This window comes from Pan paniscus, chromosome 10 (assembly GCF_029289425.2).
Source record: "Pan paniscus chromosome 10, NHGRI_mPanPan1-v2.0_pri, whole genome shotgun sequence".
NCBI lineage: Eukaryota > Metazoa > Chordata > Mammalia > Primates > Hominidae > Pan > Pan paniscus.
The window spans coordinates 128,512,003-128,539,058 of NC_073259.2; the positions used below are offsets into that span (position 1 = coordinate 128,512,003).

The 27,056-nt window shown below is 47.2% G+C and overlaps 3 protein-coding genes across 3 annotated transcripts; 1 reads left to right on the forward strand and 2 right to left on the reverse strand.

The window, feature by feature from the left end:
- Positions 1-265: 265 nt before the first annotated feature.
- Positions 266-2,719, reverse strand: TRIAP1 (TP53 regulated inhibitor of apoptosis 1). The gene is made up of 2 exons (XM_003832388.4): positions 2,528-2,719; positions 266-1,260 (listed from the first exon to the last, which is right to left on the reverse strand). The coding sequence occupies exons 1-2, from the start codon at positions 2,717-2,719 to the stop codon at positions 1,177-1,179; spliced, it is 276 nt and encodes a 91-aa protein (XP_003832436.2). The 3' UTR covers positions 266-1,176.
- Positions 2,709-20,089, forward strand: GATC (glutamyl-tRNA amidotransferase subunit C). The gene is made up of 4 exons (XM_003832384.7): positions 2,709-2,859; positions 2,955-3,127; positions 13,406-13,509; positions 16,241-20,089. The coding sequence occupies exons 1-4, from the start codon at positions 2,713-2,715 to the stop codon at positions 16,291-16,293; spliced, it is 477 nt and encodes a 158-aa protein (XP_003832432.2). The 5' UTR covers positions 2,709-2,712; the 3' UTR covers positions 16,294-20,089.
- Positions 18,007-26,797, reverse strand: SRSF9 (serine and arginine rich splicing factor 9). The gene is made up of 4 exons (XM_034934647.3): positions 26,464-26,797; positions 21,967-22,127; positions 20,290-20,462; positions 18,007-18,501 (listed from the first exon to the last, which is right to left on the reverse strand). Exons 1-4 carry the CDS (start codon positions 26,649-26,651, stop codon positions 18,358-18,360), a joined length of 666 nt encoding a protein of 221 aa, XP_034790538.1. The 5' UTR covers positions 26,652-26,797; the 3' UTR covers positions 18,007-18,357.
- Between the last annotated feature and the right edge of the window lie 259 nt (positions 26,798-27,056).

Genomic DNA, 27,056 nt, shown 5'->3' on the forward strand with positions numbered 1-27,056 from the left:
AGAATCATTGGAACCCAGGAGGTGGAGTTTGCAGTAAGCCAAGATTGCGCCACTGCACTCCAGCCTGGGTGACAGAACCAGACTGTCTCAAAAAAAAAAAAAAAAGTGAGGTTTCTGATTGCCATACTGTACCACCTAGCTTAAGACAAGTCACTTTTTCTTCACCTTTAAGTTACCAAACACAAAACTCTCCCCACTGTATATATGAGGTTTGTAGGGTAACAGGGTAATAGTTCCATAAAATGCACTGAGTTCCAGAGGCAAATAATGATAGAAACTAAATGTTACAATTTATTCCATCTTCAGGATTACAGACATTACAGGGCAGGATGAGTAAACAAGGCAAATGAAGCGAGCACCTTCAGCTTCCCCCCTACCCCGACATTTAACCAGATGCAGCATTTTGACATTTTTAGGATATGCAGGTTGACAATTCACTGACTTGGGTTGAGAGCTGGCAATAGCAGATCTTTGCAATTTAGGTTCTTCCTCCACAGCTATTCCAAGTATCTTAATTCCTGAACTGCACACTGAGAGCTCTGAAATGGTGTTCACTGCAACATTCTTGCAGCTTTCACATCTTAATCTGACACCTCTTGTGAAGGCAGGGAACTGTGTTAAAAGCTGTCTTCCTCTTTGCTAATCCAGGCCACCAGCAATCTTAACCATTAGTTACTATATAAAAATAAAAGTGTGCTCAAAAGCACTCACTGAAACTGTTGTGCCCAGATCCCTTTTCAGAGCATTAGTTCCCTGAGAGGAAAAAAAGAGGTCCTAACCAATTGCTTTCATAAACAGTGACCCCAGTACAGTGTATATGTCTTTTGCAGCAGAAATCAAGAGGTCAGGCAGCTCTGCTCATCCTGACTAGTTTATCATCGTTTGCATACAAGGTATATTTATGTAAAGCTGATTCCACGCCAAGTATTGCAACCATAATCTCAAAAAAATTGTTCAATTTTAGCACACAGTTCCTGCAAGATACCACAGCAGGTGAGAAATCATCTCAAAGAGTTCATCTTTTACAACTGAGAGGAAAACATCGAAGGAGGAAATAAAACTCCTCTCTCCTAAGTTCCTCATCAAATCCGATGGCTATGTGCACAGAGTTAGTTGACAAAAATCCAGAGTCCTCAATTTCTGGACTTGCAAAATCCTTCAAGGTGACTGTCAAGGTCAAGAAGAATTTTCAGGCTTTTCTTTGCCATGGCCCATGAACTCCAGTCCTTCAATAGGAATCTCTTTCTCCTTTATTGCTTTCTGGTAGGAAGAGAAAACACATTATAAAGACCTACATGAAGCTTAAGTTGCAAGCTTCGTAAATAAAATATGACAGTACAAAAGTAAAATCAAGCTGATTATAAAGACTTATAACCATGATTCAAACCACATACTTTTTAAAAAACAAGTACCGGTCGGGTGTGGTGGCTCACGCCTATAATCGCAGCATTTTGGGAGACCAACGCAGGTGGATCACTTGAGGCCAGAAGTTAGAGACCAACCTGGCCAACATGGCGAGACCCTGTTTATACTAAAAATACAAAAATTAGCTGGGCATGGTGGCGCATTCCTGTAATCCCAGCTACTCGGGTGGCTGAGGCATGAGAATAGCTTGAACCTGGGAGGCGGAGGTTGCAGTGAGCTGAGATTGTGCCATTGCACTCCAGGCTGGGAGACAGAGTGAGACTCTGCCTCAAAAATAAATAAAAACCAGAAGTACCATAATGAATAAATCAAGTGTAAGACCTGAGGGAGACTGGAAAAGGAGTTGTGAGGGAACCGTTAAAATTAAGTGAAATTTGAAAAATAATCATCACTTTGTATTAGTGAAAGACTTAGGTTCAAATCTGGGTTCCAGGACTTACTGGCTATGTGACTAACTGTAAATGGGATGAAGACAGCAACTACCTCGGGGAATTGCCGTGAGGATGTGTTGGGTTAACTTATTGGAAGTGCTTTGCCCGGTGCTGTTCTTACAATTCAAAGCAGTTCCACATCCATTGAGCCAGAATAAACATATCCTGGCTGCAGTTGCGGGGACTGGTCAAGAGAGAAACAGGCTAACGAAGGGTTTATAACAACAAAAAAATGTGACCCTCCAGTCTGAATTCTGAAGTATAATCCCGCCCAGACCCCAGCAGTAATAGTGGAAAAGTGCACCACCTGCGAAAGAATCAAGGAAACCTGATGCTAGTGAACTGGGATTAATCACTTCCTATTTCTGGGTGTTAGTTTTTTATGTATAAAATATGAGTAACTATGCCCACCTTGCGAGTTTAGGGTGAACACCAAATGAACCAAAGGATGTGACTGTGCTTCTTGAAAAGCACTGCCCCAATATTTGTCATTCGGAGAGACACCCAAGTGGCCTCGGTGGTGATGGTAGGGGAGCGAGCTCCTGCCACTGGCCTCACTGCGACTTTTCTCCACCCTTCCAGTCCAGTCCCAATCCCCGTAAAATACGATGAGTGTGGTGGGACACAGCGCCGAGAATGCAGGGCCTGGGAACAGAGGCGGGAGGGCTCACCTGAACACACTGCTGGTAGCGCTTGAAGAGGTCGGTGCACGGGTCCCCGGAGCTGTCCCCCTTGAGAAATTTCTCGGCGAACCAGCGATTGAAGCACTGGTCGTACTCGCGCTTCATGTCCGTGCATGCCTCCCCCACACTGTTCATGGCGACAGTGGTGGCGGCGGCGACGACGGCGCACTCTGATGTCATCACAGGCGCGTCGCTCGGCGTTACGCGCGGGCGCACTGCGGGGGCCAAGGAAGGAAGAAATGTGGTCGCGGTTGGTGTGGCTGGGCCTTCGGGCCCCTCTGGGCGGGCGCCAGGGCTTCACCTCCAAGGCGGATCCTCAGGTAAAGGCCAGGGCCATCTAGGCGGGTGGCGGAGCAAGCCGGGAGGCACTTCGGGGCGCCGGTGACCCACACTCCCCGCCTCATCCCTCCTCCAGGGCAGTGGCCGGATCACGGCTGCGGTGATCGAGCACCTGGAGCGTCTAGCGCTTGTGGACTTCGGCAGCCGCGAGGCAGTGACGCGACTGGAGAAAGCTATCGCCTTCGCCGACCGGCTACGCGCCGTGGACACAGACGGGGTGGAGCCCATGGAGTCGGTCCTGGAGGACAGGTAAACTCGCGGCTGCAGCCCCGAAGCCTTGACCGTGGCCCGTTCGCAGCCGTTTAATGTGACGATTAGCGAAGTTTTCCAGGGGGTTAAAGAGTGTTAGCAAGATTCAGGAACTTGCCCACAGTCACCTCGCGAGTCAGTGGCTTCACTCTTCCCCTTGTTCATTACTGATGCTCTCGCTCGTGTCCTGCTAGTGTAAGTGGAAACAAAACCCGAACTGCTAATCACTGCCTTTGTTTGTTGTTGTTGTTGTTGTTGTTGTTGTTGTTGTTGTTGTTGTTGTTGTTGTTGTTGAGACGGAGTCTCGCTGTGTTGCCCAGGCTGGAGTGCAGTGGCTCGATCTCGGTTCACTGCAACCTCCGCCTCCCGTGTTCAAGCAATTCTCTGCCTCAGCCTCCCGAGTAGCTGGGATTACAGGCGACTGCCACCACGCCCGGCTAATTTTTTTTTTTATTTTTAGTAGAGACGTGGTTTCACCATCTTGGCCAGGTTGGTCTTGAACTCCTGACCGTGATCCACCCGCCTCGGCCTCCCAAAGTGCTGGGATTACAGGCGTGAGCCACCGCGCCTGGCCTAATCATCGCCTTTAAGGCCCTACTCTAGAGTCCCTACCTACTCACTCCAACGTACTCTTCTCAATACTCTCCTTGGCTACCTTGACTGCTTCTCCAGCAAGACAAGTTCTTTTCCTCTCTAGATCTCTGCACTGGCCCTTCGTTTTTTTCCTTCCTCTCAGTATTTGCATGGCTGCCTCCCTCTTGGCACAGGTCTCAGCTTATCTTCTCAGAAAGGGCTCTCCTAACCACTCCAAATCCCTTCCCCCCTCTAGTTAGTAATTCATCCTATTGGGTTTTTTCCCTAACATTTTAATGGACTTTTGTTCATTTGTTATATCTCTTTTATTAAAATGTGAGCTCATTATGTAGTTACTGTTTTATTCCTGCCTCGAATTTTTATTTTATTTGTTTTTGAGATGGAGTCTCACTCTATCACCCAGGTTAGAGTGCAGTGGCATGATCTCAGCTCATTGTAACGTCCACCTCCCAGACTCAAGAGAGCCTCCCATCTCAGCCTCCCAAGTACAGGACCACAGGCGCGTGCCACTTGGCCTGGCTAATTTTTTGTATTTTTGATAGAGACGGGATTTTGCCATGTTCCCCAGGCTTGTCTCGACTCCTGAGCAAAGGTGATCCACCCATCTCAGCCTCCTAAAGTACTGGGATTACAGGCATGAGCCACAGCACCTGGCTGTGTTTGATTCTTTCAAATGTCTTCTCTACTTTGCAATTTTCTTTTTCCTTTGGGATGGGGTCTCACTATGTTGCCCAGGCTGGTTGCAAACTTCTAGACTCAAGAGATCCTCCTGCCTCAGCCTCCCAAATAGCTGGGACTATAGGTGTGCACCACCACACCTGGCTAATACTTAAATTTTTGTAGAAACGGGGTCTTGCCATGTTGCCCCGTATGGTCTCAAACTCCTGGTCTCAAGCAATCCTCCTGCCTCTGCCTCCCACTTCCTCAAGAAAGTTTTTTTTTTTTTTTGAGGTGGAGTCCTGCCCCATCACCCAGGCTGGAGTGCAGTGGCATGATCTTGGCTCACTGCAACCTCCACCCTCCAGGTTCAAGTGATTTTTGTGCCTCAGCCTCCGGAGTAGCTGGGATTACAGGCACCCGCCACCACACTCAGCTAGTTTTTGCATTTTTAGTAGAGACAGGGTTTCACCATGTTGACCAGGCTGGTCTCGAACCCCTGGCCTCAAGTGATCCGCCCATCTTAGCCTCCCAAAGTGCTGGGATTACAGGTATGAGTCACTGCACTGGCCAAAGAAATCCATTCCTTTTTCTTTTTTTTTTGAGACGGAGTTTCACTCTTCCACCCAGGCTGGAGTACAGTGGTGCAATCTCAGCTCACTGCAATCTCCACCTTCTGGTTTCAAGTGATTCTCTTGCCTCAGCCTCCCGAGTAGCTGGGACTACAGGCGCCCGCCACCACGCCCAGCTAATTTTTGTATTTTTAGTAGAGACGGGGTTTCACCATGTTGGCCAGGCTGGTCTCGAACTCATGACCTCACAATCCGCCCGCCTCGGCCTCCCAAAGTGCTGGGATTATAGGCGTGAGCCACAAGTCTTCATTCTTTTATACTTAGGTTCTTTTTTTTTGAGACAGAGTCTCGCTCTGTCGCTGAGGCTGGAGTGCAGTGGCGTGATCTTGGCTCACTGCAAGTTCTGCCTCCTGGGTTCATGCCATTCTCCTGCCTCAGCCTCCCAAGTAGCTGGGTCTACAGGTGCCCACTACCACGCCTGGCTAATTTTTTGTATTTTTAGTAGAGATGGGGTTTCACCGTAGCCAGGATGGTCTCGATCTCCTGACCTCGTGATCCGCCCACCTCAGCCTCCCAAGGTGCTGGGATTACAGGCGTGAGCCACTGTGCCTGGCTATACTTAGGTTCTCTACCTGTGGCTCTCGTGATATCCAAAAGGGCTGATTTATACATGCGTTTATACATCTATTTAAGGGATGTGTTGAGTCTCTGCCCCTCTCCTGCTCACCCACCTTCCACAGCATGTCTGTTTTTCCTTATCATGTTCTCAGTGGTTGGCACTGAGTATTCAGTAAATGTATTTTGTTTTGTTTTTTTTTGAGATGGAGTCTCACTCTGTTGCCCACGCTGGAGGCAGTGGCGTGATCTCGGCTCACTGCAACCTCTGCCTCCTGGGTTTGAGATTCTCTTGCCTCAGCTTCCCGAGCACCCGGGATTACAGGCATGCACCACCATGCCTGGTTAATTTTTGTATTTTTAGTAGAGAGGGGTTTCACCATGTTGGCAAGGCTCGTCTTGAACTCCTGACCTCAGGTGATCGGCCTGCCTCAGCCTCCCAAAGTGCTGGGAATACAGCCTTGAGCCGCCATGCCCGGCCACAGTAAATGTTTAATGAGTTTTTTTTTTTTTTTTTTTTTTTTTTTTTTTTAAGAGACAGAGTTTTGCTCACGTTGCCCAGGCTGGAGTGCAATGGCGCGATCTCAGCTCACCACAACCTCTGCCTCCCAGGTTCAAGCGATTCTCCTGCCTCAGCCTCCCAAGTAGCTGGGATTACAGGTGCACGCCACCACGCCCGGCTAATTTTGTATTTTTAGTACAGACAGGGTTTCTCCATGTTGGTCAGGCTGGTCTCAAACTCCCGACCTCAGGTGATCTGCCCACCTTGGCCTCCCAAAGTGCTGGGATTACAGGCATGAGCCACCATGCCCGGTCCCAGTGTTCTTTATTAATATCTCTAGGAAAGGAGGGACTAGAAGCACAGAGTCATCAGAATTTCCCCAAGTTATCTAGAGGGTAAATATAAAGAAATATAACCATCATTAATAAGGGAAAAGGTCATGAAAAAGATGAGGAATTTGGATCCAGTAGCTAGCATCTCAACCTGGTATTCAGTGATCTGTACTGTTTTTCATAAATTTGGAAACCAGTTTGGGTTAATAATTCCCATTAATCATTTTAATGTGACATCTGTAGGACTTTAATGCTTTGAACACACAGAATGTAAAGTGAAGACAAGTATTAAACCTTTTATTTTTTATTTTTTTGTAGTTTTTATAACTTCATTTGATGTATCTGATGATCAGCAGTTAGTTCCCATCCACACTGACTGTAGATTTGTGAAAGTGGTAACAAGTATATAACCAAAGTATAGAGCTTATTTGGTGAATTTCTAACCTCATTATGTTTTCTGGACCATCCACTGCACATGGACACAGTATGGACATTCCTTACTACTTTGGCCCAGACAGCTTTGTTGAGCCTGGTATCAATGCACATATCTGGAGTTTTCTATCTCCTTCATTGCAAATTTCCGGTCTCTTTAAGAGCCTGAGGGGCACACTTCTTGAAGCCCACTCCATGGATACACTTGTGAATATTAATGGTGTACTCTTGGGTCACCACCTAGTTGATGGCATAATGGCCATTCTTCTCACCATCCTTCTTTGCAGGAGCCCAAGTTGCTTAAATGTTTTAGGTAGTAGGCATCTTAGCTATAAAAGCCCTGACTTGGCCGGGCATGATGGCTCACTCCTGTAATCCCAGCATTTTGGGAGGCCGAGGCAGGCAGATCACTTTAGGTCAGGAGTTCGAGACCAGCCTGGCCAACATGGCGAAACCCTGTTTCTACTTAAAAAATACAAAAATTTGCCGGGCATGGTGGTGCATGCCTGTAATCCTGGCTACTCTGAAGGCTGAGGCAGGAGAATTGCTTGAACTCAGGAGGCGGAGGTTGCAGTGAGCTGAGATCACGCCACTGCACTCCAGCCTGGGCGACAGAGCAAGACTCCATCTCAAAAAAAAAAAAAAAAAAAAAAAAGTAGACTGGGCGCGGTGGCTCACACCTGTAATTCCAGCACTTTGGGAAGCTGAGGTGGGTGGATCACGGGGTCAGGAGTTGAAGACCAGCCTGGCCAAGATGGTGAAACCCCATCTGTACTAAAAATACAAAATTAGCCAGGCAAGGTGGCAGGCGCCTGTAATCCCAGCTACTCGGGAGGCTGAGGCAGGAGAATCGGTTGAACCAGGGCGGCAGAGGTTGCAGTCAGCCAAGATGGAGCCACTGCACTCCAGCCTGGGCGACAGAGTGAGACTCCGTCTTAAAAAATACAAAACAAGGCTGGGCGTGGTGGTTCACGCCTGTAATCCCAGCACTTTGGGAGGCTGAGGCAAGTGGATCACCTGAGGCCAGGAGTTCGAGACCAGCCTGACCAATATGGTGAAACTCCTTCTCTACTAAAAATACAAAAATTAGCCGGGCATGGTGGCACACTCCTGTAGTCCTAGCTGTTTGGGAGGCTGAGACAGAAGAATTGCTTGAACCTGGGGAGCAGAGGTTGCAGTGAGCCGAGATCACGCCACTGCACTCCAGCCTGGGCAACAGAGCAAGACTCCATCTCAAACAAACAAACAAACAAACAAAAAACGCCTTGACTGGCTAATAGAAACCTCTTTGCACACTAATAACATGTCATTTGGTTTGAGGTAAAAACAGTATGCTTACGTGCCAGGGGCTAATAAATTATATAAATTTTTTTTTTCTTTTTTTCTTTTTTTTTGAGCTGGAGTCTCACTCTGTCGTCCAGGCTGGATGCAGTGGCACGATCTCAGCTCACTGCAACCTCTGCCTCCCAGGTTGAAGCAATTCTCCTGTCTCAGCCTCCCAAGTAGCTGGGACTACAGGTGCCCGGCACCATGCCCAGCTAATTTTTGTATTTTTAGTAGAGACGGGGTTTCACCATATTGGTCAGGCTGCTCTTGAACTCCTGACCTCAGGTCATCCGCCTGCCCTGGCCTCCCAAAGTGCTGGGATTGCAGGCATGAGCCACCGTGCCCGGCCTAAATTATTTCAGTTTTCACATGCAGTCCTGGAAGGTCAATACAAGTTATCTATTTTATATAGATGGAAAAAACTGAGGTTCAGAAAGGTTATATAATGTGCCCAAAGTTTCACAGGTAATAAGCAGAGAATTTGGAACTCAGAGCTTCTGCTGCCAAATACTGTTCTAAGATATGCCAGCTAAAGTCGATTCCTAGGAACTTTACTCTCTTTCATCTGAAATCCAGAGAATGAGTTGACAGCAACTCTGCAGCCAAATACTTAAATGTCCCTCATAGTCTTATGAACCAAAAACTTCAAACTCTTAGGCTCAAGCCATCCTCCTGTCTCAGCCTCTCAAGTAGCTGGGACTACAGGTGTGTACCCCTATGGCCAGCTAATTTTTTTCTTTTTTTTTTTTTTTTTGGTGGGGACAGGATCTTGCTGTGTTGCCCAAGCTGGTCTCGAACTCCTAGGCTCAAGTGATCCTCCTGCCTCGGCCTCCCAAAGTGCTGGGATTATAGGCATGAGCCATCATGCCTGGCCTGAATCCAGAACTTTTTTTTTCTCATTCTGTTGCCAGGCTGCAGTGCAGTGGCGCAATCTTGGCTCACTGCAGCCTCCACCTCCTGAACTCAAGTGATCCTCCCACCTCAGCCTCCCGAGTAGCTGAGACTATAGGCACACGCCACCACCCCTGGCTAACTTTTGTATTTTTTAGGGGAGATGGGGTCTCACCATGTTTCCCAGGCTGGTCTTGAACTCCTGGGCTCAAACAATTCACCCCCTTCGGCCTCCTGAAGTGTTGGGAATATAGATGTGAGCCACCTTGCCTGGCTCAGAACTTTTAACCAAGTTAATTAGCTCCCATTCCAGTCTGCATCAAACTAGAAATAAAGTAGGAGGAAGGGAGAAGGCTTTTAGATGGAAGTAGAGGGGTCCACAAGAAGCTATTCCTTCCAGCCAGATAGCAGGAAAGAAGCTCAAAGAAAGAAAAGCAGTGGGAGAACTGTCCCATCAGTGAGTCCAAGGGCTGACAGAATCACAAATGGAGCCACTTTGTCCTCCCTGTTGCCACAGCATTTTCCAATGCCACCGTAGCAGCATTTCTCACAGTTACTTAAGTTATTGTTCCTGAGTTTTAACCAGCAGGGACTTCTAGTTTACAACTGAAGTCTTTCTCAACCAGGGTTCCTCAGCCAAACCAGAACACAGAAAGATTCAAGTGACTTTTTTTCAGTTCTCCCAAGGACAGTATATGACAAATGTTAGCTTAAACACACAGGAGATAAGTTAACTTATCATCAGAATGGGTGTCTTGGGGTATGTAGGCTAACTTATCTTACAGAACCCTGACTGGGAAAGACAGGTGGTGAGGTAGAAGTTTAGTCAATCATTAATTGATCTGAAAAGCTCATCTGGTCCTGTTCGGTGTTTTATACAATTCTGAGGTCCAAGAAAGTGAAGCAACTCACCAAGTGAGAGGTATGCTTGCTGTACCACTGTCACAGAGACCGTGGGTTCAGGAGCCTGTAATTAATAAAGCTAGGTATGGTGGTGCACACCTGTAATCCCAGCTGCTTGGGAAGCTAAGGTGGGAGGATCACTTGAGCCCAGAAGTTTGAGACCAGCCTAGGCAACACAGCAAGACCCTGTCTCAAAAAAAAAAAAAGTAAAAACAACAACAACAACAACAACAAAAAACCAACCCCAGAAAATGTGTCTATTTTAGGAACAACTCCATCATAACCAATAACTAAATAGAAATGTATGTATGTATGTACATACATACATAAATAGAAAGGTATGTAAAGGGGTGAATTTTGTTTTCCTGGAAATTTCACTTACGCAGGAAACTTAATTATGAAACTTGATTACTTGATGAGTAAATAGATTAGTTGCTATTAGATCTACTCTTGGGGAAGCAGTAGCATTTAACCGCCTGTTGGCGGTAGCAGAGAGTCTTCCCAAACCTTCAGATGCTAGGCAGGTTATGCCTCATCAGGAGTGCACAGACTTTGAATGAGTGGTAGGGACTGAGATGTACTGGGGTGCACTAAGGCTTTCTGAAAGGAGCAGGTGCTACTCAGAGCCCTCTTACTGCCGTGAATGCTGGCTCAGCATTATCAGATCTTGTTTTTTTAACATTTCATTTAATCTTCCCAGAAATCCTATGAAGCATTCAACAAACAAGGAAACTGAAATATAGAGAGGATAAGTAATGTGTAGCAATGGGATCTGAATTCAGCTGTGACTTGAGAGCCTAAGCTCTTAGCCTTTTTGAGACGGAGTCTTGCTCTGTCGCCCAGGCTGGAGTGCAGTAGCATGATCTCCGCTCACTGCAAGCTCCACCTCCAGGGTTCACGCCGTTCCCCGCCTCAGCCTCTCGCTACAGGCCCCCGCCACCACGCCCGGCTAATTTTTTTTTTGTATTTTTAGTAGAGACGGGGTTTCACCCTGTCAGCCAGGATGGTCTTGATCTCCTGACCTCGTGATCCGCCCGCCTCAGTCTCCCAAAGTGCTGGGATTACAGGCATGAGGCACCGCGCCCGGCCTCTTAGCCATTTTTTAATACTGTCCAACAGAAACTATAAACTCCAGAAAGTCCAAGGGTTACCTTTGAATAGTATGATTTTTATTTTACTTTTGTTCTCCCAAGTTTTCTTAAATGAATACACAGTCCTTGTGTTATTCAAAAAAAAAAAAAAATCTAGTACAACTCTCTTGTGTGTGTGTGTGTGTGTGAGAGACACTGTCTCACTCTGTCACCCAGGTTGGAGTGCAGTGGTGTGATCTCCGCTCACTACAAACTCTGCTTCCTACATTCAAGTGATTCTTGTGCCTCAGCCTCCCAGGTAGCTGGGATTACAGGTATGCACCACCATGCCCGGCTAACTTTTATATTTTTAGTAGAGACAGGGTTTCACCATATTGGATGGTCTCGAACTCCTGACCTCAGGTGATCCACCTGCTTTGGCCTCCCAAAGTGCTGGGATTACAGGCTTGAGCCACTGTGCCTGGCCTTTTTTTTTTTTTCTTCTTGCTCTGTCGCCCAGGCTGGAGTGCAGTGGTGCCATCTCAGCTCACTGCAACCTCCGCCTCCTGGGTTCAGGCGATTCTCCCGCCTCAGCCTCCCGAGTAGTTGGGATTACACGTGCGTGCCATCACGCTTGGCTAGTTTTTGTATTTTTAGTAGAGATGTGGTTTCCCCACGTTGCCCAGGCTGGTCTTGAACTCCTGAATTCAGGTGATCCACCCGCCTTAGCCTTCCAAAGTGCTGGGATTACATGCAGGAGCCACCACACCTGGCCTTTCTCCCCCACGCCCCGCCACCCCCCCCCCCAAGAAATTTAATGTCTGAAAAGATCATACTTGTTCAAGGCCACACAGTTAAGAATGTGCCAGGTCCTATAACAGACTTCAACTTTCTAATATTCATACCATGAGTAAATATTTGTTGTGTCTAGCCTTGGGCTGGGTGCCACAAAAAAAGAACTAGTCCTTTCCTAAAATAATCTTATTGTGACAACTTAGTTCTCTTTTTTTTTGAGGCAGAGTATCGCTCTGTCGCCCAGGCTGGAGTGCAGTGGCGCGATCTCGGCTCACTGCAAGCTCCGCCTCCCGGGTTCACGCCATTCTCCTGCCTCAGCCTCCCAAGTAGCTGGGTCTACAGGCGCCCACCACCACGCCCAGCTAATTTTTTTGTATTTTTAGTAGAGACGGGGTTTCACCGTGTTAGCCAGGATGGTCTCAATCTCCTGACCTCGTGATCCGCCCACCTCGGCCTCCCAAAGTGCTGGGATTACAGGCGTGAGCCACCGCGCCCGGCTGACAACTTAGTTCTTATGTGCAGCCTTAGCCCAGATGTACCTGTCACATCTTTGTCCCTCTCTGACATGACTCAAACGCCATTAGGGTCTGCCCTCAGTCTGTCCCCACTCAAAGCAGGAGGAGCGTGGCTACTACCGAATACCATATCAGTGATTTAACAGACTGCTTATTTTTTTAATCCAAGTATCTGGAAGCAGGCTTACACACTTTTACACCTTGAAACAATAGTGAAGCCTCATGCAAATGTTCAAGCTCTTGTGTGTTTTTTACCGGTTTGCCATCTGAAGGCTTTAGTAAAGTCACTAGGTCCCACAGAACACTGGGAGATTCTTGAGCTGTTTGTGGCACATCTTGCTCAAGGGCAGGCACATCCACCAAAGTGGCTGTGGTGGAAAAAGCATTCATTTTAGGTGTACCAGATTGGGCTGAGATCCCAGTTGTTACTTAGCAGCCAACATCCTTAAGTTACTCTTGTGGCAAGTTTGCTTCCCCATCTCTGCTTAGCTTTCCAGCTTCATCTTCCACCCCAGCAGACCACACCCCAGCCTGCTAAACTCCCTGTCCTTCTCTGAATCTCTGGGCTCTCGGCTCTATTGCTTTGGGATTCATGCTGCTATACCTGCCAGGAAGTCCATTTCTCATACCTTCATCCCCCAATCCAGCTATTTCTTGCCCATCCTTGAACAGTGACATCAGCTATTCTGAGGATGTGCTACTCACCCAGGCTGGACTAGGTACCCTTTCTATCCTTTGGCAGGCTGTACTAACCTCTGTTAGATTTAAAATATTGTTTTTGTAATTGCTTTTACCTGTCCCCACCAAAAGACAGTTGCCCATATAATCATCAAAAACTATTTGTTAAATCAATCCAGAGAAGTAATTAGCACTTACTTCTCAGGGTTGTTCGGTCTATCTATAAACTGTAGGCTGTTATTTGGTCTACTGTTGATCCCAGCTTCTCTATCTTTGAACAGTGCCCATTAACTCAAGAATATACTGCTTCCTTGTTCTCTCCTTCTTGCCCCTCTCCATCATCCCCTAAAAGCCCCCTTCTCTGAGAGGGTAACCTTGAGCTTCTGGGTTTTGTAGATGTCTATACCTGAGATCCGACAATGTGGTAGAAGGCAACTGTGCTGATGAATTACTACAAAACTCCCATCGCGTCGTGGAGGAGTATTTTGTGGCCCCCCCAGGTACGTGCTGCCCAGAATGGTTTAACAGATAGTCTCACAGTAACCTTAGGAATGAAGCAGGAAGCATGAGGACCAAAGATGCTATGTGAAGGCACTTTGAAAAGGATGAAGTGCATACAGATGGTGGCATTAAGGTGGCAGTAGGGTCCAGGGTCATACTCACCTCTAGGGGGCAGTTAGTAACAGGAATAAGCAAAACAGGATTGGGGGCATGCGGGAGGTTTAAAGTAGGTGGAAATCTGGAGCTCAAGATCTCCCTAAAGGGGCAGCTGGCATTCAGTGTTTCTCAAAGCCACAGTTAAGACCGTGCCAGATCCTGTAATCGACTCCAACTTTCTAGTATTCATACCATGAATAAATATTTGTTAGGTCTAGCTTTGGGCTGGGTACCACAAAAAAACCAGTCCTTTCCTAAAAGAATCCTTTTTTTTTTTTTTTTTTTTTTGAGACGGAGTTTCACTCTTGTTGTCCAGGCTGGAGTGCAATGGTGCAATCTCGGCTCACCGCAACCTCCACCTCCCGGGTTCAAGTGATTCTCCTGCCTCAGGCTCCCCAGTAGCTGGGATTACAGGCATGCACCAGCACGCCTGGCTAATTTTTTGTATTTTTAGTAGAGACAGGGTTTCACTGTGTTAGCCAGGATGGTCTCGATCTCCCGACCTCAGGTGATCCACCCACCTCGGCCTCCCAAAACGAATCTTATTGTGACAACTTACTTACGTGTGGCCTTAGCCCAGATGTTTCTGTCACATCTTTGCCTTTCTATGACATGATTCAAATGCCATTAGGGTCTGCCCTCAGTCTGTGCCCATTCAAAGCAGGAGGAGCATGGCTGCTACCCTATCAGTGTTGTCAGGCAGGAATGTAAACCCATTTCTCCAGAGAACCTGGATACCTGACATTTTGTGTGATATTTCTTAAAATTTTTTTTTTTTTTTTTTTTTGAGATGGAGTCTCGCTCGGTCACCCAGGCTGGAGTGCAATCTTGACTCACTGCAACCTCTGCCTCCCGGGTTCAAGCAATTCTCTGCCTCAGCCTGCCGAGTAGCTGGGTTTACAGGTGCCTGCCACCATGCCTGGCTAATATTTTTGTATTTTTAGCAGAGGCAGGATTTCACCATCTTGGCCAGGCTAGTCTTGAACTGGTGATCTACCCGCCTCAGCCTCCCAAAGTGCTGGGATTACAGGGGTGAGCCACTGCACCCCGCCGATATTTCTTAAATTTTAAGTGCTGGCAACCAATTCAAAATTTAAAAAACAAAATACCATCCAAGCCAAATAAAACACATCTGCAAGCCAGGTGCAGTCTGTGAGCCATCAGTTTACAACAGCTAGTATAGAGATTTGCATCATCTACCTACTGCAAATATTTTAAATAGAAGCTTTAAAATTACTCTGGGCTGACAGTAAAATCCAGAACCTTGGATAGGTTGACTGTTTTTATCTCCTCTGCAGGTAGGTGAGTACTTGGAGCTGTTGTACTACCCCTCTGGGCATCTGGGAGTGGGACTAGCCAAAAGCAATCAGGTAGCCTGCTAAGTGCCAACTTCCAGTTCAGGATATCCCGAGGGAGAATCATTCTGAGCAGACTCCACAGAAGACATTGGCCCTGGTCAGCTTAAGCTGCCAGTTAAAGGCAGGCTCTGGTTGATGCAAGGATGGGAAAGAAAGCTAGAAATTTTGTGAGCTAAACTTTGTTTGTTTTGAGACGGAGTCTTGCTCTGTTGCCCAAGCTGGAGTGCAGTGGCGCGACCTCGGCTCACTGCAAGCTCCACCTTCCACGTTCATGCCATTCTCCTGCCTTAGCCTCCCAAGTAGCTAGGACTACAGGCGCCCACCACAACGCCTGGCTAATTTTTTGTATTTTTAGTAGAGACGGGGTTTCACCGTGTTAGCCAGGATGGTCTCTCTCTCCTGACCTCGTGATCGCCCGCTTCGGCCTTCCAGAGTGCTGGGATTACAGGTGTGAGCCACCGCACCCGGCCGTGAGCTAAACTCTTAATCATGCCTCCAATCCACTAAACCACCTGTTAACTGTGGAGAGAAAGGAGACTCTCCATCTCAGAGCCTGATAATTGTGGCTCCAGCAGAAATATCTTTTGATCAGACATGCTATCTCCCACACAGAACCTTACTTCAGACTTTGCTTTTTGGGACCACCTGAGTTCATGGTCAGTCTTTCCTTCTACTCCTATCTGCATATTAGTGGCTAATCAACCTGTATACTCCTTACTGAAAAAGGTGAATTTGGCTACACTTAGAACTGATTCTTTCAGATACTCCCAGTTAGGAAAACAGGACAGTAGCTACATTACTTCCATATTTTCCATGAGAAAGTAGTGATCAGTTAGCTCAGTAGAGCCAGCTGGGCGGCAGGCTCAGCTATAACATTCTCTTTTGTGGCCGGGCACGGTGGCTCATGCCTGTAATCCCAGCACTTTGGGAGGCCGAGGCGGGCGGATCACGAGGTCAGGAGATCGAGACCATCCTGGCTAACACGGTGAAACCCCGTCTCTATTAAAAATACAAAAAATTAGCCGGGAGAGGTGGCGGGCGCCTGTAGTCCCAGCTACTCTGGAGGCTGAGGCAGGAGAATGGCGTGAACCCCAGGGGGCGGAGCCTGCAGTGAGCTGAGATTGCGCCACTGCACTCCAGCCTGGGCAACAGCGAGACTCCGTCTCAAAACAAAAAAAAACAAACAAAAAAATTCTCTTTTGTTATTTTCAAACAGGTAATATCTCTTTGCCAAAGCTGGATGAACAAGAGCCATTCCCACACAGCTGAGTAGCTCATTCTGGAAAGGGGGTACTCTGTGAACATGTGGAAGCATAATGACAGTATTTTTTTTACTGTGAATACTAATGTTCCTGCTTTTTTCAGTCCCCTGAAAAAATGGATGCTCAAGCATTTCTTAATAACAGATTCTTCTGAAGACAGAATTGGGAAAGATCTGGCCCCAACAAGGCAATGAGTTCCTGATGCTAACTGAGGTGAAAGAAAAGCAAAAGTCAGCTTCCAAGGAATTCACTTAACAGGCCTGTTCAGTATGGAAGACATTATTTATCTGCCTTTAACTCCCCCCAAAGGACCATACCAACTGCATGAAAGTGAACTTTTCTATCTACGTAACTGGTAGACGGAGCATCTTGATCACTATGTGACAACCTTGGCTGTCATTTTTAGTTGCCGTTTGCATTGATTTGAGCAGCCCTATCTTTACCGAACATACCTGAATTTGTTCCTGGGCTCCCACTTTCTTCCCAGAAGAGGGCTAACTTCCTACTAAGGTCTGAAGAGTGTTGAAAGTAGACTAGAGCTTGGGAACTCCTAGCCTAGAACTATCTGCCATCCCACAAAGTGATTATATGCCAAAGGGATACTAGTCATACCTAGTGTTTCTCTTTCTGAAAAGAGAACTTATCCTAAAATTAGCCCTGGGCCTGGGACAAAGGAGCCCTCTCCGCCCCCAAAATGATTATTAAATTGAGATGAGTCCAGGATAAAACTCAGATACCAAGGATAAATGAAACTTATTTAGGGATAAAAGTGGGCTGGCCGCAGTGGCTCACTCCTGTAATCCTAGCACTTTGGGAGGCTGAGACGGGCGGATCACAAGGTCAGGAGATCAAGACCATCCTGGCTAATGCGGTGAAACCCCATCTCTACTAAAAATACAAAAAATTAGCTGGGTGTGATGGCAGGTGCCTGCAGTCCCAGCTACTCGGGAGGCTGAGGCAGGAGAATGGCGTGAACCCGGGAGGCAGAGCTTGCAGTAAGCCGAGATCGCACCACTGCACTCCAGCCTGGGCGACAGAGCAAGTCTCAAAAAAAAAAAAAGTGATAGAATCAGAGAGTTTTTCCTCTAACCAAACTGCCAAAGTTGGTTTTGGCTAAGAATTTCCCAATAATATTTATGCTGCTGCTCATTTTTTTAGTTTTCTGAGACAGGGGTCTTGCTCTGTCACCCAGGCATGGAATGCAGTGGTGTGATCACAGATCACTGCAGCCTCCAACTCCTGGGCTCAAGTGATCCTCCCACCTCAGCCTCCTAAGTAACTGGGACTACATATGTGCATCACCACGTCCAGTTAATTTTTTTTTAAGCAGAGGTGGGGGTTTTGCTATGTTGCCTATCTGGTCGTGAACTCCTGGCCTCAAGGGATCCTCTGGCATGCCTTGGCCTCCCAAAGGGCTAGGATCACAGGCAAAAGCCACTGTGTGTTTATTTTTCCCATTCCCTTCCTTTATCTGCAATGCTTTTTTCTTTAAGGCAGCCTAATTTACAAGCTTGGCCTTGAATTAAAAGAGAACCCAGAACCCGCTCTTGGAGTTTACATTCTCAAACCAACATCAGAGCAACTGTCTATCCCCATATAAATAAAGTTATCTACCCCTGCTCCTAACTGGGTACAAGTTATGACTACAACTCAGTGATTTTTTAAATTAGTATGCCTATTTGGTGAAATCTGTGAACTTAATCAAGGACAACCACACATGTCAATTACTAAACATTTAAAATATATTTCTAAACAGAATGGGCCGACTCAGTCACAGTAACTGTTGATCTCCATAGTAGAGCAACCCACAAAGACAGAACTGATTTTTTTCCCATAATCAGGGGTGAAAAATATACAACTTGTTTCTGAACCAAAACCACAATTTCTGCAGTTTAAAATGTTTCACTGCTAATATGGCCCTGGTAGAAATTATGTAGTTTTTTTTCTTCTTTAAAAAAAAAAAATTAAAAAAATTTCCTAAGACACTAAATCCTCAATCTGGAATGTAGATTCTGAGCACAAAGCAGCTCAGTTAACCTAAAAAATAAAGAAAAAATTCCCATCACCTGTCTCAGTAGGGCCTGAAAGGAGAGAAGTAGTGTGGGGAACCCCTGCTTTGGTATGGAGAGTCACGGCCCCTTGACCCAGACCGAGACCGTGAGTAGCCATAGCTGGTGCTTCTCTCAGGATAAACTCGGATGTAGGAAGTTTCACCCTGAAATGCAAACAAAAACAAAAAGAGTAAAGGGGAAAAAAATCAGAGCCAGAAAAATAAGCAAACCAACATCTAACAATAATAGTTAAGTATTGAGCACTTACTGTGTACTCTGTGCCTGGCATGAGGCTATCTCATTAAACCTTCATAACATTATGAGGTAGGTACTCTTACTATCCCATTTCAAGAATGAAGAAAATTAAGACTTAAGTTATATCATTTGCCCAAGGTAACACAATAAATGCCAATTTGACATGTTGATACTCAATTAACTATGATAAACAATATATCTGAATTACTGCCATTGACCCCCCTCAAAGCTAAGAACTGGAAAGGATCTCAGGGTTCATATAGTTTAATCCCCTGCCACCTCATGTATGCATCTTTGGATGGGCATCTATGGAAGGAGCTAGCCTGTATTTAATACCTTCCAGGTGTGAGGACCTGAGCTAGATGCTTTAGACGTTATCCTCCTGCTCTAGATTCCTGGCAAGTCTTGTGATGGTGCTATTATGTGACCATTTTGCCCATGAAGGAATCGAGGTCCCAAGAGTAGTTCAGGTAAGGAATTAATAAGCAGCAGAGGAGTCATGTCCAGGCTGGCTTGTCCCCAGGCCCTCTGCCTTCAGCCACCATTCTCAGAAGATCCAAAGATGCCAAGGGGAAAGAAGCTGGATGCTTTTTCACCTTAGGTGAAAGTCAGTAATTGGAGTTACCCTGAGGCCCTGCTTTGCAGTATAAATGAGGATCAGGTGCTGTTCTGTTTCTGCTCCAAATTCAAGTCCTAGAGGACAGTCTGAACAAAAGCATCATTAAACCAGGGAAGGACCAACCTCTAAGCCAAAAACTAGGCAATTATATGAATCCTCAGAAAAAGAAATGAGCCCAGAGACCTGTGTCCCCAAACATCCGTAAATCTCATAGTAAGGCAGGACAGGATAACCAGAAAAAAACAATGTCCAACTGGTGGTCTGGTTTCTGGTCTCAATGGTACCAAAGGGATAGTCACCACCTCAATCAAACTGAGATCCAAAACAGCAGCTGCTTTCCTACAAGGAAAGACATCAAGAACTACTGAGTCTGAAGGGTAACGTAATCAACCACAAGAAAATGTTAGGGTTTAGCCTGGCACAGTGGTGCATGCCTGCAGTCCCAACTACTGGAGAGGCTGAGGTGGGAGGACTGCTTGGGCCCAGGAGTTCAAGGTCAGCCTCGGCAATATAATGAGACTCTGTCTCTAAAATCAAAAATTAGAGAAATATAAAAATTATAAAATTAAAAAAGAAAATGTCATGATAGCTCAGGTTTCAGAGAGGATGCTGCACTACTCTGGGAAAAAAGTGAAGTGACAGCTCAGCCCTGACAGCAGGACCTAGAAGGGCTGAGATGAAGAGGCTGACCTGTAGAGCTCAGCCTGGACCCACAGGAGGGGTAGTTGAGTTCACAGAGGGATACTGCCGTTTAAGCTGGTTGTGAATGGGGTGGTATGAAGACCGACTGCACTAGTATTCTCTCCAGGTTACAAATACCATGACCAAACTGTGTAATGTGATACTAATATGCAGAATAAAGCATATTAAAAAACAAACATACCATGAATGCATACTTCTTTCAGCTATGACCCTGAAGGACTTAGGCATAGCAAATTCCATGGCTTTGTCCACCTAAGATAGATCTCTTATGGTACTGTGAGGTTACCAAATGGCATGGCCTCTTGCTACCTCTGCTAGGTCAGGTTCAAGTGGAGTGATTTGAGTACAAGCTCCTCAACAGAAGGCAAGGACCCACCTCATGAGAGCGGAATTTGGTGTCATCCAGTTTACGCAGGGCATATTCCATGTCTTCTTTTCTGAGATACTCGACCATCCCCACTCCATCCTTCTGCACATCAGCATAACAGACATCCCCAGCTTCTCGCATGTGATCCTTCAGGTCCTGCCAGCTGCCTGACGGAGGAAGTCCTAGGCATGGAGAACATAAGAAAGCCCACATCCTTCAGCTATGTTAACTGCCCTGTTAAGAGCCAGCAATACCTATGGTCCCTTCTCCATGATCACTTAAATCCTGAGGGTCCCCAAATCATAAACCTTGATAAGGGACATGAAATCAGAAAAGAGCACTGAAGTATGTGTGGTAAATGAACCACCTTGAGAAGCTGGTTTTAAGTTCATCTTCCAGAGACCAGGCCTTTTCAACAGAGCAAGAAGTCCATCCCATTACAGGTTTAGTATCTTTGAGAATTCATAGCCTCTTTCTTTGTCCTTTAAAATCAATGCCAAACTCCTAATACTTTGAGTTCCAATTTTTTCCATTATGAAATTTAACAGTACCAATTATTTATTGCTTGACAGGGTTTCACAGGACATGGGAATTTTGAAACCAGACATGAAATAACCAAAGAGTAGCTGAAGGTAACAACACAACAACAAAAAATCTAAAGTTTGTTTTCTTGTAGGTATGAATGACAAACTATACAGAGTACCTCTTAAAAGATCACCAACATTCTTCAATACAGTGGGGGGGAAGGTAAGACTCAGATGCTAAAACTAGTCGGGAGTCATACAACCCTACCTGATGTCATGAAAGGGAAATGTGCTCCTGCTCTCAAAGGCTGTGTTTACCGCTCACAGCTCAGGACTGCAGCCATTTCCTAATAGTTTTCTAAGCAGGATTTCAGAGCAGCATGGAGAGAAAAAAAGATAATGTATGACATCCTGAAGGAGGGAATAGAGTTCTGGGGTTAAAAAATTACAAAGGGACACAAGATAGGCAGATACTGAGAGTATCACTCTTAAGCACATGGGAGTATGCTGTGATTGTGTGACATTCACATCTTAAAAAGGTGCCAGGCTCCTCGATTTATTTCATTCCACCAGGGCCCTAAAACTCCCATGCAATATGCAGAAGGCCCCAGGTCTTTCCAGTGTGTTAATATTTTGAAGATAGATAAACCTCCCAGTTTAGCATTTCATCACTTACAAACACTAGACAGAAATAGTCTATACTTTCCAATAAAATCTCTAAGACTCTTAAGTTACGGGGTTTTAAAAAATATTTAATTCTAAAACCACCACAAAATCTGATCTTCTTCAGGATCCAAGGCTGGGTAAGTTGTTCAAATCTGGCTCCTTGAATGCCTTTCTACCATGTCTGATGCCAAGTATATTCCAAAAGAAGCATCTTTAGAATTGTAGCTCAAGTTTTCCCATCATCTTTCCTTCTCACCACTAGAAAACTCCTTTACAAGAAATATGGTTATGTTCTTCCAAGGCTGCACTCCCAGCGCAATTTCATTTGCAGGATACTTTCCTCATTGGCAATCCAGGGCAAGGCTTCACACAGGCTATTGAAAAGAAAGCCCCCATGTCCCATGCACTGAAGAATAACAGCTATCATTTCTTGGAAGACAGACTCTGTGTTAAGTATTTTACATGTATCATCTCATTCTGTTTGAAAGGAACATACCTGAAACAAGAACTCGGAAATCAGATCTTCTTGTAGGAGGCCCATTCCTCCCACCACGGGGCCACCCACCCCGACCTCCATAAGTCCTGGGGAACTCCACACGAAGCCGACACTGGCCATAATCATAACCATTTCTTCCATAAATAGCATCCTCTGCATCTCTAAAAAACAACAACAACAACAAAAAAAACGTTTGGAGTTAGTGCTGTTCAGGAGGCCAAGTGACTTTCCAAGTGAGGGGCATGAGTAGTAAGCATAAAAGGGAAACCTAGAGTGAAGAAAAAAACACACAAATCAGGATCCTGAAGCACTTCTGCTTTGGTTTGGAGACGTTTCATGATACTGGAATTAACCTTTACAGCTGTCACACGCAGTTTTAGAGGTATGAAATTATAATGAATGAGCAAACAGATTACTCATAAGAGGGCTAATTCAGAGGAAAAAAAAGAATCAACTGCTGACAGATTATTGACTTTGCCAATAAACCACCAGTGTTTTTCTAACCTTCGTGAGCATTTTCTCAAAAAGCACACCACACACTAACCCCTTAATATTTTTCTACAAAGCCTAGTGCCATAAAGTCTATGGAAATAAAAAGTAGGCGGTTAGCCAGGCATGGTGTTGCACGCCTGTAGTCCCAGCTACTTGAGAGGCTGAGATGGGAGTGCAGAGCCAAGATCACACTACTGTACTCCAGCCTGGTTGACAGAGACCCTGTCCCAAAAAACAGGAAAAAAAAAGTAGCCAGTTGGATAGGAGAGTATTTGAGGGTAAATAAAGTAGCTGGGCATGATGTTTGAGCCCAGGTCAAGGCCAGCCTGGGTAATATAGTGAGACCCGGTCTTTTAAAAAAATAAATAAATAAGGCTCAAAGGACAAAAGGAAAATGCAAATGAGTGTTTTGTGATGAATGTGGAACTTTTTTTTTTTTTTGAAACGGGGTCTTGCTCTGTCACCAAGGCTGAGTGCAGTGGCTGGAGCATAACTCACAGCAGCTTCTAACTCTTGGGCTCAAGCAATCCTCCCACCTCAGCCTCCTGAATAGCTAGGGCCACAGGCGTGTACCACTGCACCCAGCTAATTTTTGGATTTGTTGTAGAGACAGGTCTCCCTATGTTGGCCAGCCTGGTCTTGAACTCCTGGGCTCAGGCGATCCTTCCCCTCAGTCTCCCAAAGTGCTAGGATTACAGGCATAAGCCACTGCGCCTGGCCTTGGAACTCTAAGTGTACCTTTTCAGCATGGTTTGGAGAACTATTTTTGTCAAAAAACATTCTTTGGATACAATTTTGCCAAAAGAGATAAATATTCAATAAAATTACTTTAAGTCTTTCCTAGGACTCTAGGAGAGTCAGGAATGCCACGTTGATTCTCCAGTATTGGATGGTAGAAAGTGTGACCTTGGAGCTTGGGTGGACAAGAGGGGCTGAATGTGCTAATGAAGGCATTGTTCAGTGTCACAGGCACATAATCACTTGTAAGATTTTAGAACTAAAAGCAACAATGACCATATCCAGTGCAACCTTGACTATGTAAAATGCAGACTGGGAGAGGCAGAACTGCTAGGAGGTCAGAACAGACTCTGAATAAAAACTGGCCAGTATTCAGGCCAGGCGCTGTGGCACATGCCTGTAATCCCAGCACTTTGGGAGGCGGAGGCAGGTGGATCACTTGAGGTTAGCAGCTTGAGACCGGTCTGGGCAACCTGGTGAAACCCCTCATCTCTACTAAAAAGATGAAAATTAGCTGGGCATGGCAGTGCGCAGCTGTAATCCCAGCTACTCAGGAGGCTGAGGCACGAGAATCTCTTGAACCCAGGAGGCGAAGGTTGCAGTGAGCTGAGACTGTGCCGCTACACTCCAGCCTGCACGACAGAGCCAGACTCCATCTCAATAAATACAATAAATAAATAAAATTAGCCTGCATTCAAATCATTATTCTGCAAATTACTAGTAGTCATCTCTGGGTAAGTGTTTAATCAAGTTTTTACATCTCTAATGTGAACAGTATGCCTATCTCACAGGGTTATTGTAATGGTTAAATAAGATACTACATGAAATGCTTTGCTTGAATCTTCACATCTAGTGACACCAAAAGATAGTTTTTCTATTATGAAAGGAATGAGGGAAGATGACAATGTAGCGTATCATATAGTAAGTTTGCATTCGAAAAACAGAAGAGGGAGTTCAAATCCATTGATCCCGGCCTGGCGTGGTGGCTCAGGCCTGTAACCTCAGCATTTTGGGAGGCTGAGGTGGGTGGATCACTTGAGGTTAGGAGTTCAAGACAAACCTGGCCAACATGGAGAAACCCCATCTCTGCTGAACATAGAAAAATCAGCCAGGCATGATGGCGGGCGCCTGTAATCCCAGCTACTGGGAAGCTGAGGCAGAAGAATCGATTGAACCTGGGAGGCCGAGGTTGCAGTGAACGGAGACAGTGACATCGCACTCCAGCCTGGGCAACAAGAGCAAAACTCCGTCTCAAAAAAATAAAGAAAAATAAAAAAAACAAATCCCTCGAACTTTTTCTCTTTTTTTTTTTTTTTTTTTTGAGATGGAGTCTTGCTCTGTCACCAGGCTGGAATGTAGTGGCGCCATCTCGGCTCACTGCAACCTCCGCCTCCCGGGTTCAAGAGATTCTCCTGCCTCAGCCTCCCGAGGAACTGGGACTACAGGCGCGCGCCACCACGCCCAGCTCATTTTTGTATTTTTAGTAGAGACGGGGTTTCACCATGTTGGCCAGGATGGTCTCAATCTCTTGACCTTGTGATCCGCCCGCTTCGGTCTCCTAAAGTGCTGGGATTGCCACTAGCTTTCTATCAGTAACTCTAAATACTCAATATCCTGATCTGTAAAATCTGGTTAACCATACAGGCCGGGTGAGGTGGCTCACGCCTGTAATCCTAGCACTTTGGGAGGCTGAGGCGGGCGGCTCACCTCAGGTCGGGAATTCGAGACCAGCCTGACCAACAAGGAGAAACCCCGTCTCTACTAAAAATACAAAAAAATTAGCCGGGCGTGGTGGCGCATGCCTATAATCCCAGCTACTCAGGACGCTGAAGCGGGAGAATCGCTTGAACTCAGGTGGCGGAGGTTGCGGTGGGCCGAGATCGCGCCACTGCACTCCAGCCTGGGCAACAAGAGTGAAGACCCGTCTCAAAAAAAAAAAAAAAAAAAAAAAAAAAAAAGTACCTACACCTCATAAATTGTTAAAAATACTAAATACAGGCTGGGCGGGTTGCTCACGCCTGTAATCCTAACAATTTGATCCGCTGAGACGGGAGAATCACCTGAGCTCAGGAGTTCGAGACCAGCCTGAGCAACATGGTGAAACCCCCTAGTTTATCAATCTAAAAAAATAAGAAGGAAAGAAAAAAAGCTAAATACACACCATGGCACTTGACCCATAGCAACTGTTGAAAAACCACAATGGCACGGTTACTAAATAAGCGAGGCATAGCCTTCTCCGCCTTAGGGGTAAAAATGCCCAGTTCCGGTTTTGAGGCAAATGAGGAGATACTAGGGATGAGCTGTCAGAGTCGACTCTTCAGCCATCAACGCCTCGCGGTGCTTCCTGCCTGCCCTTCCTCAGATGCTCCCCTTGCCCTATCAATACGTCCACCCCAGGTAGGTCGGACACCCTACGAACATTCCGCGTTCCCCGGGAGCAAATGATGCTAGGAAAACAGGGTGCGGGCTCTTATTTGGCCGGAGTGGAGTGACCAGGTCAGCGCCGCAGCTGCTAACCACCACCCACCACAGTTTTGAAAGTTCCTGGGCTTTTTCCGGCCTGAGGGCCGACGCTGTTTGCAAAATCACAAGCACTCCTTGGAGCGGGGTTAGGAATCTAGAGTTTCCAAATCCCTGGAACCTTCAGCATCTCGCCAAGCCTCCCTCATCAAAGGAGGGAAGTGAAATCAGAGCCCCACTCCGGCTGTTTTAGAAGTTTTCCCGAATCCGTGATCCCTTTACAAAGCCCGGGCCCTGGCCTGCGGGGCGGGGCGCGCGAACGGCGAGCTGTTCCACCAGAGATCCCTCCACGACCTCCAGCGGCATCCGCGACCCTGCAGCTTGCTCTCCAGCCACGGCGAGACGGGCCGGGGGAGAGGCGAGCGGGAAGGGCGAACGGCGACCCCCGCGCTGCCCCGGGGCCGCTTCCCCCTACGGTGCTGCCCCAGGCAGGAGGCGGACAAGGCTCATTTGGACCCCCCGAGGCCGGTGCAGGCGGGCTTGGGCCCTCCAAAGGCTCAGCTTTTGGGTTTCTAAGTAAAATATTGGAATAATAAAAATAAAGGAAGTGACGACGGCGCGAAGGACGGCCCGGGCCTGCGAGGAGAGGCTGCCTCATCCTCCACCCGTGAGGGGGCGCCGTGAGGGGTCTGCGCGGAGGCGGGGGGAGGGGAGGCCGGGGGGAGGGGAGCCCTGGGGGAGGGGACAGCAGGGAAGGCGGGGGCCTCAGGCACCGAGGAGGAGAGGGCAGGGGCGCGGGGGCCTCACCGGGGGTCCTCGAAGCGCACGAAGGCGAAGGGCACGAGGCCGTGCCGGTTCTTGAGCTCGATCTCGCGGATGCGGCCGTACTTGTAGAACAGGTCCTCCAAGTCCTTCTCGCGCACGTCGGTCGGAAGGTTCCCCACGTAGATGCGCCCGTCGCCCTCGCCGCCGCGCTCGTCCGCCCAGCCCGACATCCGCACCGCCCGACGCCGCGGGCCCGCCGCAGCCCACGTCGCCGCCGCCGCCGCCGCCTCAGCACGGGTCCCCCCGCAGCGTCCCCGCGGGCTCCGAGGCGCTCAGCCGCACTGCATTGTGGGAACGCGGAGCGGAAGCGAAGGGGTCGGCGGAGGCAAAAGGAGTCCTCTTAAAGGGAACGCGGCTGCGACCATTGCGCGTGCGCGCAGGCCGGCGCCCCCTGGAGGTGCGAAGGGCCTTCGGGCGCTGACAGGGAGAGCCTGGGGCCGGGCTGTGTGGATGCCATCCCCGAGCGCGGTTCGCGCTCGGCTGAGGCGCTGGACAAGTGACTTGGGCTCCCGCGCCTCAGTTTCTCTCTGTGGCGCCGCCTACCTCACAGACTTGTGAGCACTCACTGACGTGGG